Here is a 14,044-nt window from a genome sequence, read left to right on the forward strand (position 1 = left end):
ATGCTACTCCTACATGTATCTCGTCAACACTAACGCTGATTATAAATACAGTTTGCACAGTTCATGGGACGCGCCGGAATTAGGATGCAGCCATTTCAATTTGTATAAATACGAGATCGAATTGCTGTGTTGAATATACCGCCCTTCCTCCATCTACAAAGAAGAGGGCATAAATGAACATTATTCAGAGTCATTGTGTGCTTAACAGACACGAGTTTTCCGTTTGATCTGCCTTGTATAGGGCGTTAGTTGATCGTGAATGCGACTGATTTTCTTCAGAGGTTGATTTGGTCAACCGCGCCCGCATTCCCGTAGCAACCGTATTTGGTTTGCTGATCCGAGTCCCAGAATTTGCTTTTAAATTTTGACGAGCACCAAAAATCTACGCAAAATTTATCCGTCTCTTATTTTTGGACTTTGTCCAACATGCTAAAGTTTCTAACCCGTCCTCTTCAAATAGTGCAACTGCGTTCGCAAAACAGTTTACCGCTTAAACTTAACCCTTTTTAGTTCGACTTCCGTGATAAAGATATAGGGCATAGGCAAACCTTAGACGTTGGGGATCCCTTACTCTCATTTAACCACTTTTGTTTTAAACCCGTTAGTTGTAGCCAGTGCAGCGTGATTTGCCAATTCCTATCGTCTCTATTCTTTCGGTGCTATGCGAAATTATTTGTAGATTCTCGAGTGACAGCACAGTCGAGTAGTGTTGGTTGCAGTTGTCCGCAGTTCCGCAAACAACTAGGTTCAGCCTCCACTGCATCAGCTTGTGTATGGCCTGTTTTCACTGTAGAATTCGCAAAGGCTGAATCAAAGATCCCAGTCATCTCGGCTGGTGCAAAAGTGCAGTTGTGGCTGAAAGTTTGGCTGCGGTTGAAGAACGACGGCACAGTCCAGTGGGAGTGACATCATTCGGGTCTATCCGTTTCGTCTATTCGCTTCTGTAAGACAAGAGAGATAATAAAAACCGAGGGACGCAATGAGGTGATTTCTGTTTTTGTAGTCCGAGAGTGTCAAACGGAGCGAAATTCAGAATCACCAAGGATAGCATTCACCTACTTAGTCGAAAAAAGGAGCGCATCCGGTCTTGGTTTGTTGAGCTTTTCACCAGTCTTTTGAGTAGTTTTACTCAAGTAAAGAATTACCGAATATTTGTAGCAGACCGGATAAGAGTTTCACACACAAAAAGTATCAACCAGTGAATGTGGAATGCACATCGGTTTAAAACCAAAACCCGAGAGCGTTGTACATTGGCACACACCATAAATTTAATGACTACACGATAAGCAGACGAAAAATTGCTTCCGTATAATGAATGTAGTGACTTCAGGAAGGCTGGGTAAGTATTCAACGAACTTATTGCCCGGCGACCTTCCATTGACACTCCAGCGAATGAGTCGAGAAAACCGAAAAGCTTTTAGGCTTGACAGAAAACCAATCAGCGAGACTTTCTAGCCCAAAAATTGGACTTTCTCAAAGTCCATTTCATGCATCTTATTTAGTACCTTTACTAGGCTTTTTGGATGTTTGACTGGCACTCCACATTTTTCTGTGTTTTTTAATTGTTTCCTTACGTCCAGCTGGTTCGAACCAGCTGGATATCCAATTTCTGGAAGTCTGTCAAATCTATCACTTTGGGCTGTCGTTTTGGCTGCCATTTGTGAACAAAGCGCCTATTACCGACTACGATGTGATATCATTAGCTGTCCTCCGGTGTTTTGTGTTTTCCTCCTTTGTTGTGGAATCACAAAATCCAAAACGTGTAATGTACCTGAGGTTGAGTGTACCCCCAAACAGAATTAGCTGCGCGAATTCAACCCATTAGGGTAATCGTAAAAACCACTATCCTTATCCGGTTGAATCATAACAAAATTCCCGTCTTCATAAAGTCAGAAAATTCTGACGGCTGTGGAAAAGGATAAAACGGGAAAGAACAATTTGTCGGAGAATATTTACTGTTAACAGGTTTCGTAGATCTATCTCTTAATAAATGTAAGTCGCTTAGCAAGGACCTTCTTCGTAAAAACAGACGGTGGTTTATGGTTAGTTTTATGTCGAATGATGGGGGGTGATCACCAGTGTGAGGACTTTTGTGCTATTTCCTGACTTTCAGCACTCAACTTCTCTGTATTGCGTTGGAACCTCGTGTTCAGCTGAGATTGATTTTTTAAACACAGTCAGTGCTGACCAAAATAGATCATATCATCATTTCTCTTCTAACCTAACGTTGCTCTTAGAGGTCGAATATGCATATGTTAGGGGGACTTTGATGCTTCTCAAAGTGATTAATGTTCACAATTTTGGGACGCAGTTTTCTACACCTTCAGTCATTTTACACTCCAGAGAAGAGATGTCTGCCAAGTGAAATGAACCGACTTCATCGTGAATAGAGCAAGCACCAACAATTGTTGAAACAACAAGGAGAAATTAGCGGAGCTTTTGGATGGCTTTTCTTAAGAGAACACGTTCATTGTGGCTAAAACGACTCGAGCATAGATGAGGCTTGCACAGTGCTTTAAAACGGGGTGATATGTAGTAAACCCGTGTTCAACTAGAACCACTACTAGGTCAGGTCTTCTGGGATCGTTAATTAGAACAAAATAGCAGTCAACAACCTGATTATCGAAGGCCTAACGACAGACGCCCGCAGCTCTCTCTCTACAGTCAGGTAAAATCTCGCGGTCAAATGAAACACAGTCATTGTAATTGATCCCTTGTTCAACAGATTATTTCATGTTAATATTTGACTCAGTTTTAATATTCTTCAGCTTTTTTCACAGTATTGCATAAAATCTTTTAGTAAACTTCAGGAAGGTCAGATTCGTGAAAGTAACCCCAGGGTGCCCGGAACCTACTAAAACTCAAAAAAATCCACCAAAATTTTAAAAGGAAAACCGGCAAGCATCCAGGCCATTCAACCAACTCAGCAAAAGCCGATGAGTGTTCATGCATGATAAAAAAAACCCGACCGAACGTGATCAGCGTTCAGACATTTCATAGAAGCATAATCGATGTTTATGGGTGTTCACCAAACGCCTATAAAACAGCCTGAATCAATGTCAGAAATTCATCTTTAAATAGCGTGGGGCCGTTACAACTTATGCACTCACATGCACTAGCTTATTTGGAACAAAGTTGTTGTGTACCCTTTTCGGTGAGTTGTTCTCTGTCACCAGGCATTGGAGTGGAAGAAGCAGTTAGATATAACAGTAAAGCACAAATTACAAGACGTATACGAATTTTTGGGACGAAAGTTTTACAGAACACCAAGTAATAACTATGCCCAATTGTTAGATATTTGTGGTTCGAGTCCAGTTCAAAGAGGAACACCAAACAGCTTAACTAACACATGCATAACAGTTTTATAGGTCGCAAAAGCAGCAGAAGTATAATGAAACGTGGTTTAATCAGCTTCACTGATTGGTGCTGTCTTCACATGTTCCTTGAGCACACTGTAGTAAGCTAATTCAAAAATGGAAAAGTAACGAACAAAGTGGTGTCCTCGTTTTGGGCTATGCGAAGCAAGTATCCATGTTACCGTCCCAGTAAAGGAGTGAAAATATCACGAATGTGTGTGAACACAACATGTGTCTATTCCCAGATTTGGAAGACTTTCTTATCCAAACTGATTTGTTTTAATGGTATTTTTATGTCTCTCTTCACTCACTCCACCATAGAATACCTCAATCTAAAATGGCTGTTCTACAGAACATTCACACAATAGCGTTCCCATAAAATATAAGAACGCACAACAAGTGCAACGAATTCTTAAGTATCCGGCTGGGGGCTGTCTTGTATTGTACGTTTGTGCAATATATGAAATGAAATTGTCGGATGGAGGAATCAACCCGTTCAAACGAAAGACTACTTAGTGCGGAACCCGAACAAAGCGAGTACGGGAAATCGAACGAGAAGCGCAAGACCCGTTTGCATGAATTTTGAGAAGTATGATGTTTTTGGAAGTATTTCTGAACATTTCTGGAATTTGACGTAACAGAAAGCACGTTCAAAGGAATTACTAAATCCTACCTCAGTTATCGGCTATCTGCGATATTGATGTTCGAAGCCTCAAGCAGATACTACTCACCGCTTTCACCAGTAGTATACACGATCACGTGCTTATCAAGTGGAGAAGCATTACCGTTACCGTGAGTTTATACCACGAAATGTGCCTTTTTACCCACGAAAAAACGGAAAATTCTGAATACTTTGTTTAGCATAATGGTTGCTCAGGAATGACTTGTGCCCATATTGTGGATGCGGTTATATCCCCGGACGCTCAAACACACCAGAAACTCCGTATTTATTTTCAGTCATTTGGTTCAGACAAGAGATCGGATAGACGATTTTTGGTTATTTCAAGGTTTTCTTGACAGAAACGTGTACCCATCACCCATGTCCAAGGTAGTTCAATAGGGTCTTCTGACCGACCGATGCGTGCGTATTTCGGTGGGAAAGAGCTTGAAACCGTTTGCCAGAGTATCCAGCTTACCAATTCCAGGCTCTCCTGATGACGTCTAAAGGCTGTAACGGTGTCTAATGACTGTGTGTTCTGAGATACTATCTTCAGCCCTCAAACCATGATTGTGACCATATTCTTCAGCCATATAATAATACCATAAGTTGATTACTGTTTACCAGTCGTAGCGGCAATGTAACTCGGCCAAACAGTCCTCTCAGACTTGCCACCAAATTGTCCGTGCAAATCCCTTATAAATTTGTGCGAGGCCAGTGTGGTAAGAGAAGGTTGAAGTCGCAGTCGCTAAATGCTCATGGGGAGTTCTAAACACCAACCATCCAGTGTGACTGAATAAGCGTGTCTTGGATCTTAGTCCCATTGGTAACCTATTCTCTTGCGATCGGAATGTAGTGTTGATTTCTTTCTCCTATTTTTTTATGTTGTACAACGCGATTCCTCACTTTTGTTAGTTTGGCCTTGCACCTATACCTCCTTTCTTGTTTTTGACCTGTACATAAATTGTCCTTTGACCTTGTCATTGGACGTGTTGCTTAAGTCAACATCTTGTAAACACGTGCCTTTGAGTCGGTGTGGACTTTGGGATCCCATGGGTATTGTGTTCTACCTAAACAGTATGTTGCGGCATCTCGAGTATGGTTTCATGCAAAAGATGAGACAACCTTGTGCGACGGGTTCATTCGAATAACAGGAGGCAACGCATCATGGTGCCTATCTTACTATGGGTAAGGATTAACAGCTAGACTAGACATTTGTGAGCTTTATTCAGATTGACATTCGAGTAAGGCGATTCACCAAATGTGAGCGAATGTTAAGGTCTTGGAAGTAGTCTCGTTTACGCCTCACATAACTTTATCTGTTTGCGCAGTTTTGTCGGCGCCAGCAACCTCGTTCTGTGCACTCAAGAAAGACAGAAGTTAGGATCAGTTGCAATCTTTCTGAAGCAAACTTGATAGCTTTGGAATCGTTTGTTAACCTCCCTAGTAATGCAATTTTTGTAACGGATCTGAAAGGGGAAAGATCATAATGAACCACAGCAATCAAACTGGCGTCTAACGTCAGGCAATCTATTAACCCAAAAACGTGAACTGGTGACGTTGACGGCAAGGAATCTGCAGCTCCTTGTTGCCCTCTGTACTGTTTCGCCTGACTGCCTAATAAGTTCGGTCTTAACATCCAGTCATGCGATACAGCCCAGTTGCTTGTCTATCGTAGTTTCATCCGGCCAACCATGCGTTGCGCTGCACTGACGTGCAAACTTTCGGGGTTAATATTTCTGAACTCAAAAAAGAAGTATCCTTCTGTGATTTTTCTACGAGAAAAATTAAAATTGCACCGAGTTCACAAAAGACTAAATAAAAACCGAAGTGTTATACTGTGGTCTCGATTTGGGGCAGTAGGGGACTGTGTAACACCAAATTCTGAGCGGAATTTCAGTTTCGATTTCATTTGGAGAAATGTTAGCATAATTATTTATTTAGTCTCCCTGGAAAGCTCATTTTTTCCAAAATAATGTTATCACTATTAGTTTCATTGTGGCATCCGGTAAGGCCACATTTTTGTTAGAAATAGGCTGTTATTCTTGACCATTTACTACAGTAATGCTGCAATTACCACCTGAATTTTCCACTCTTGAAAGATGGTCTTCGTGCGGTACTTGTAGACATCCCTTGTAAACAATCTTTTACAACCCCGCTCTGTTTAGAACAGCATCGAGTTTGATATCTCGAGAATACCTATATGACCTAATTTTAAGCTGTTCAGACAGGTTTGTTCATAGGCAGGCCGGACGGACCAAATCTGTCAGAAATCTTATTTTAGTCAAATTGAATATCCTCGTGTTCACGAATGCCCTATTTTCCTTGGTGAACTTTAGATCCTTCCTTTCAACTCAGATAGGTTTGGTAAACAATCGGTGGATTTATTGCTGAGCAACGTTCCGAGTAGAATTAGATCCAATTAACCACCCCCCATTCCAAGACCAATTGCCCCGGCACCCTTTGACGAACACAGGTGAGCGAAATCTGTGAACGACCCCAAGAGGAATTTTCCATCAAGGTGTCTTAGACTGGAAAAGCAAGGGCGAAAAAATTCGGATTCAACATGAAGATAAATCCTCCCCCTAACCAATCTATCTTAAATGTTAGTCATCCGCAGTAACCAGGATCATCAGACTGAGCATCCAGCACCGATCAAGTCGGCTAGTTATAAGAACTCTCACGGATTGGTTCCCTGACTGGCTTAAAACCCAATCAACTTACTTACTTACTTGGTCTGACGAAGTTTTTTTTGTAAAAAGCGAAACGTTGCTCAGCAATAAATTCACCGATTTTCATAACGAAAACTACTCACAAGTATGCCGAAAACTCTTCGACAACCCACGACCGGTTTTACCCTTCTTGGGCTCATCAGGTAGCCTCAGTCTCCGAAGTTTTGTCAACCTTATGTTCTAGTTGAACCTAAATTGGACTTTTTTGAGAGATACACTCATTTGCAAATCAATCCACCGATTATTTTCCAAACCTCTCTGAAACGAAGACTTCCCAAACATTTCCCAGTTTATAGATCCTTCCATCATTCAAAGCGAAATCATTGACACGATTACCCTTACCTTTTTGTGGACCGACATTCCGTAAAATGATTAGGCCTGCTCTCATGTCTGAATATATGCAGGTCACAGCACCCTAAGTGACCATATCGGGACGGACGCGGTCTCAGTAACATGTGCACAATAAGGATCAATTGTGTATTGTATATATCTGGCACTGTGTCGTGTATTCAGGAGAGTGACTGTTTAAACGAAGGTCACGTGCACATAAACTGTTAAAAGTTACCTTACATGAAGCCAACTTCATCGGTATCATTCTTATAAATTGAGATTAGCTTGCTCCAACGGACCACTTTACTTCTCTCTTTTTCTGAAAATTTCATTCACCGGTTTGTCCTTTAGAAACTAGAAACAGACTTACGGTGGCACGTCATTTGTCGCATTCAATATTTTGATCTATCAGCATGGACTTCCCGGCTATTTCTGATATCGGCCACGGAAACGCCGATATGTAATTGCGGGTGATGTGAGGGGGCTCGGTAAATTTCACACGAGATTACATTCTGTTAGCCAAACCAACCTACTCTGAATAACCGGGGAGTCCTTTACAGCTGTTTTATCCTTGTTTAGGCTAACCAGCAGCGTGCATTCCACAAAATCAGTGTTTCGAAGCAATGAACAACCGTCCAATGGTTGAACACTTAAGCATTTGACCAAGAGCGGCCGATCGACAGTGTGATTAATTCTCACGTTAACAAGACAGTTTCACGAGGTGCGCACTGCTGGTGATTGCCAACAAAAAGGAAGCAAGTCTACAATGCTTCTCGGCTTTGCGTAGACCTGGTTTACCCACAGAACAAGATCTCTGTTATCGTGATAATGGTACATGTACCTTACTCCTGGAATTATTTTCTTCGAACTTTATAGACCACTAACCCCCGTCTCACTATTCAAGGTGGGCAGAGGCAACGCTAGCAACCTTATTTTCCCATTGGTTCATTTTGAAGAATTTGATTGGTTGATTATCTTTCAGTCGCCCGTATACTACGTGCATATTTAAGAGTGTAAGCAAACGTATTATAATTGATGAAATGAACTGATGTATTGAATGGTGTTCAGACCAGTCACTATGAAAAACACCAACGAAGACAGCAATGTACTACCTATTTCTCCGGAACACGCGGGCGTTGGAGTCGAAACAAAACCTATCATCCAGCGTCAATGCAGTCCAAAATCCAAAAAAAGTTTTTGCCCCTCAGGAGAAGCCTTTCAGTTGTTCTGCAAATGTACCTCTGTACGTGGCATGTCCAAACTGCATACAGGGCCACAATTTCTGCGTGGTATTTGGCTGATATTTGTGTTAAGTATGACCTGCTTATTGATTTCCGCCACAGCGCTATTGATCAAAGATTTCTTGTGCTATGATGTCAGTGTGCGAACTCAGCTCCGATTGGATGACGACTCACCTTTTCCCTCTCTCACGGTATGTCATCAACCTCCCTTTTCCTATCGGGCCTATGAGTTGTGGAATCAAAATGATATTCTATCACCGGCCGAGTACAACAGATATATGCGCAAATTGGTTCTGGATGCTCTTCAGAAGAACGATATAGAATCGGCCAGTTCCATATGGGGATATGATACGTTGAGTGTATACTATCAGAATCTGGACTATGATAAAGTCATTCAACTGGGACATTCTCCATCCATATTTCTCAGTTGCATGCGAAGCTTTGAACACACGTTTACGTTCGAAGACAATTGTACTATATTGCCCGGATATATGCTTCGTCGATTCTCACATCATCAGTACATGAATTGTTACACTTTTGAGCCAAGTGATATGCAAAAAGCAATAGAAACAAGCTTCTTCACTCTAGTTGTAAGTATGGGCCCCAGAGATCGAGATGTCCCACCGCAGGCCGCATTTTTCCCTGACATATTCGAGCAAGCCAGAGGAATGCGCATTGTCGTTCACGAACCAGGCACGATGCCCGACTTGGAGAGAAATGGGATCCATGTGGAGCCTGGGAAACTCAATGAAATCAATTATGAGCCACATCGATGGAATGTGCTGAGCACACCCAGGCGACCGTGTATTCAACCAAATGAGACGCACCGGTTTAGGGATCTGGAAACCATGTTTAACTATACGCATGAAGACTGTTTGCTGGTGCAACAGCAACTGGAGATTATCAATAACTGTCACTGCATTTATGTGATGTATCCACGGCTGTCGCTACCAACAAAATCTTTGCCATATTGTGGTCAGATTTGGCCTGACTATAACCAGACTGCTTTTGTAAAACGGTTGGAATGCTTGGCTAAGTATCTGGACATCAGTGTAAAGCGAAAATACGACGGAACGAAATGTCTTCCCAGATGTAACTACTATGTATATCCCAGCACTACCTCAATCACCAAATGGCGTGGCTATCCTTGGCAATTGTACTGGCTCCGGGTGCAGAATCAAGCATCAGAAAGCCTGCTGAAGCTGAAGGAAATGCATCCGGATTTGAACGTAACCGCACAAGCGGAATTTGAACGCTGGAAGTTATATCTCACCTATGATAATCTTACTCACATACCGAGTCACGGCGAATTGATGCGCCTTGGGAATGGGTCCGATGTATATGCTGAGATGCCAAAATGGCCCCCGGAAAAGTTGGATTTAGACGGAGAGGATTTTGCCTATATTGTGCTTCGTCGCAAATCGCGCAATACAGTGGAAGAGAATGAAAACCTTGTGCTTAGTCTATATGTCTTAGTAAGTCGCGTTGGTGGTTTATGTTCACTCACTATCGGACTGACGGCGGCCTTTATTGTCGAGCTAATGGAGTTCTTGTACTTGTTCTATGTTCAGCGTAACCGGATGAAAAGAGGGAATGAAATGCATACCAATTTGGAAACAACAATTACAACAAACAATAGCGTCCTGGAAAACAAGATCATCACGATCCCACTGACGCAGCTTACATACTCGGTAGAGGGCACACCACAGAACGATGAGGTTTGCTCTAAATCTGATTAACAATGGGTTATCAAACTAAAACGAACTTGCTACCCTGTGAGGAACAGCTGACTTATCTGCGCATTCTGTTGTTGACCCGAATGACCGAATAATTCGGATGTGATTGTAAGGACAGATGTAATGAAACATACAAGGAACTTTTACATTACTGATGAACAGGTAAATAGATTTTATCACTTCTTTTCCGTTTTTGAGAGATATTAATTTTTATTTTATGGAACCGATGTAAAATAATTCATCGCTTTCAAATACAAGGTAAAATTAGACGCTTGTTCCTGCTTGCTAGCTTTGTAAACTATATCTTATTTTCCTCCCAATGGATTGGCGGTTGTTTCTCGGAGCACCCGATTTGCGTAGATGAAGCTTTGTGAGTTCTTCAGTGTTCTGCATCACAAATCCAAGACACCATGTACTACTTAGTGCTAGCTTGTACCATCTAGTATAAGTACTGCCAAGTATACTAAGGAGTATCGAGTAATATCGATCACGGTTTCTTCCACTTCTTGGCTTAGTTGATGTCACCGCAGGTTTGAAGGACTCATCAACCATGTAGGAGTCTGGGAAAATTGGCATGCTTACATGCATAAGGTGGTTTTGCACGTGTACAGGGAACATTCGTTTTCTAGGTAAGGACGAAATCGTTCAGTTTAGGTTAATTAGCTCTTCTGGTCCGACTTTAAGTTCCAATTTCAAGACAAGAACGCGCAATCAATTCGAAGAGACCCTTCCCTTCGAACAACAAACACAAGGTTACGCGCTTCCTTTTTAAGGCTCACAAGTTCATCGTGTCCGAAGCATTCAAGATTTGGAAAAATCAGTGATATGAACACCTTTTGTATTTAGGCCTTTCTATGCTGTTCCAACTTCAGTAACTTACATTAGTCACGTTCCGGATCTTCAAACAAGCACCCTAATACATTTGCGAAACCTACTGACGTCAAATACGAAGTCAAAGGCATGCTTTGATGTGCCAAATCTTTTATTTGGGCCCATATAAATGGGCTAAAAAATTGAAATTGCTGCTGTGCGTGAACTTCGAAATAAGTGAGCCGCTTTCCCTTTAAGAAGTGCCGGCATTTGGAAGAACTCGAGATAAACCCAACCCGAAAATTAAACTTCAAGTCTCTTTAAAAAAACCGTGATTTTGTTCACTTGGTAGACCACTGATTTGAGATGTGATTTTTCGTTTTCGGAAAACTGCTCTGTTGAGAAGTGTGGTGCTCTCAAGACATATTTGCAACATTCCACCTTTCATTCACCACCTTACATGACTGGCCGTGGTGAGGAAGCCATCATTCTCTTTGAAATCTCCTTCCGAGGTGGTGGACCGTTGGGGATCTTGGTGCACCAAAGAGTCGAGTCTGTGTAGATCTACATACATTGAACGCTAACCTATTTTTGAGAAAGGCATACGTCACGCATAGAGAGTATGACAGTATGACCGTACTTTAATGGGGGCGAAATGGGCATCCCAAATGGTGATGGGTGCTAGATCTGACATTCTCTCATTTCAAAATGTAGTGAAGAGAGACTGAGGAATGATGAACCATAACACAAGTCCTTGGAAACCTCACCAACTGTGTGAGAAATGATTTCAACCTGGATTCAGTGGCTAAAATGTTGCAATTGCGTTCCGTCTTCAAAGTTTATCGAGTTGGCCATGAAGATATTTATGAGCGGTGACATGACGATACAAGTAAAGGAATGTTCTTTGTTCGCAAATTCTGGTGAATCTTCAAACAAGCCATTATATCGGAAGTAGACAGTTTTGTGTATAGCTAAACGGCACTCATACGATAAAAAGAGGAAGAAAACTGATCACCTGAGGAGAAAAAAGGATATTTGGGGAAAAAAGAACGGCGGGTTTGTTAGTTCCAAATATTTGGCTGTAAAAATTGACCATGAGGTGACCAAGCGTCCGAGATGAACAGAAGAGTTTTGATGTGTTCATGTGTTTGCGTATAAGTGTGAATGCATCGTGCTTGATGGACATTTGGAAAGCGTCATTTGTAGATCAATGTATTGGGTGGGAAGTCACATCAACTGCAGTCTGAAGAGAAGTCCTACAGGCATTCGTATATTTCACAATTAAGGTGTCTACCATGAACCCAAGGGGAGTGGTATTGGGAATGAACAGGAACACAACATTCGTATGACATCCTTACAGGAATAGCGTAGGAAAGTGAAGTTAACTCTCGTCGAAACTGGATAAAAATTTCTACTGCTTACTTTCTCGCCAGAACAACCATGTTGTTTTTGCGTCACTGGTTCATGACACACTACCGGATGTTTCGTCTTTGAATCACCACTGGGGCAAAACTTGCAATTAACACACCTTGAGGCTGACGTAACATCCAGCAAATTAACAAACAGTATGGACCAAGCAACGTTAACTGAAGTATGGAGCAACTTGGCTACAGCTTTTTAGTTGGAAGCTCGCATGAGGACATTTCGAAGACCTAAACGGGAGGGGATGAACGGTTTCATGGACAGCACACTCATGTTGCCGAATTGACCTACCATCCACATATTCTTACATGGTCTAAAATTATACACCATTGTCTCTATATTAACCAGCACTTCCAACACCGAAAACAATGAAATTAAGCGAGTAAATCATGATGCAGACCGTTTTAATGGAGTCACCCAATGTAGTTTCTGGGCGAGATGTTCTTCAGCACTGCGTGACTGATTTTGAATTGTTCTTGAGTTGTCACTCTTGGATGATCACTGTGGCAGGCCGGCACAAAATAAAGTCATAAATTTGTCCTTCAGCTCGCAAACACGGGGCACACTATGGTACTTCATGTCTTAGAAGCACCGGACGTTGATCAGCTGAAGATACAGGGCTAAATGCAAGAACGTGAACACATCAGTTCTGCAGGTTCAGCTTGATAGCTTATTCGTTTTGAGGTCTGGTCAGCTTAATTGGGATGACTTGCGGGCTCAGGTAACTGATCAATGCTTCTTCACTCACCTAAAATAGTTAGTGCCGACTTCAAGTTTTCATATCCTTTTGCCTTCACAGGAACTTGAAAGTCCAAATTACAGATCAGTTAGGAAAATGAGTAAAGAGAGCAATCGACGAACCTACCAAACCTTGTACTTACCAAGAAGACAGATCCGGAAATGTTCAGTGTTTGTGCTCTACAAATTAGCATAGCGCATAACTGCAACTAGGACCTGTCATTCACAAAAAATAGACAATACACAAGGCCATTACACAGGACAGTGAGAATAACCAAAAAGGATGCAAATCAAAAAATCTAAGAATTAACATAAGAACGTTCTGCTAGGTAGAAGCTTTAACATATACAGATGACTGGCAAGAGTGTACAGGCTATCAAAGCGAAACAGCTCGTAAGACAACTGAAACCCTTGTAAGCTCGAACGCAGGCAAAGTCGCGAAAATGTTTTGAATTTCGTTTAGTAGAATCTAGAAAGAATCTAGAAAAAACTGACCGTCAGTTGTGCCATGAACATAGTCTCATAGGTGGCTGTCGGTCTTTTCCACGCACTCCACGGGAAACCTCAACTGCTTCTAAAAGAACATATTGAAGGCAACCATCTATTCCTGAAGCATGACAATAAGGTTTTTCATGAAACCGACCACCACACACAGCAAATCTGTCAGTTGACATCCAGCCTCATTTGTCACATTTTCTACAGAATCTTGAAGGGTTTTTAACTTACGTGACGATTAGCTTCTTGCTATTGTTTACTCAGCTAAACATAATTCAGCATGACGTACAAAAAATTGTACTCCTGAACATAACAGCATAAGAGGCAAAATTCTCTGAGAAAGTCAGTCGAAAAATGCGTCCTGATCTTGATATCCACGTTCAGCTATAGACTCCTCCTTACAAAAGTCTGTTTCCTATTTGAAGAACCAGTGTGTTTCACCAGTGAGGGAATTCAGCAAAGTGAATTAAAAACCACAGTACACCTTTGTAATGTACTACTCATAAGGCTGCTGAAAAACCGTCAA

General features: G+C 41.7%; 1 protein-coding gene across 1 annotated transcript; it reads left to right on the top strand.

The window, feature by feature from the left end:
• Nucleotides 1-8,154: 8,154 nt before the first annotated feature.
• Nucleotides 8,155-10,056, top strand: T265_10302 (hypothetical protein; the record flags this gene model as incomplete). The annotated part of the gene is made up of 1 exon (XM_009176629.1): nucleotides 8,155-10,056. One exon carries the CDS (start codon nucleotides 8,155-8,157, stop codon nucleotides 10,054-10,056), a length of 1,902 nt encoding a protein of 633 aa, XP_009174893.1.
• Between the last annotated feature and the right edge of the window lie 3,988 nt (nucleotides 10,057-14,044).

This window comes from Opisthorchis viverrini (genome assembly GCF_000715545.1).
Source record: "Opisthorchis viverrini unplaced genomic scaffold opera_v5_350, whole genome shotgun sequence".
NCBI classification, from domain to species: Eukaryota; Metazoa; Platyhelminthes; class Trematoda; order Opisthorchiida; family Opisthorchiidae; genus Opisthorchis; species Opisthorchis viverrini.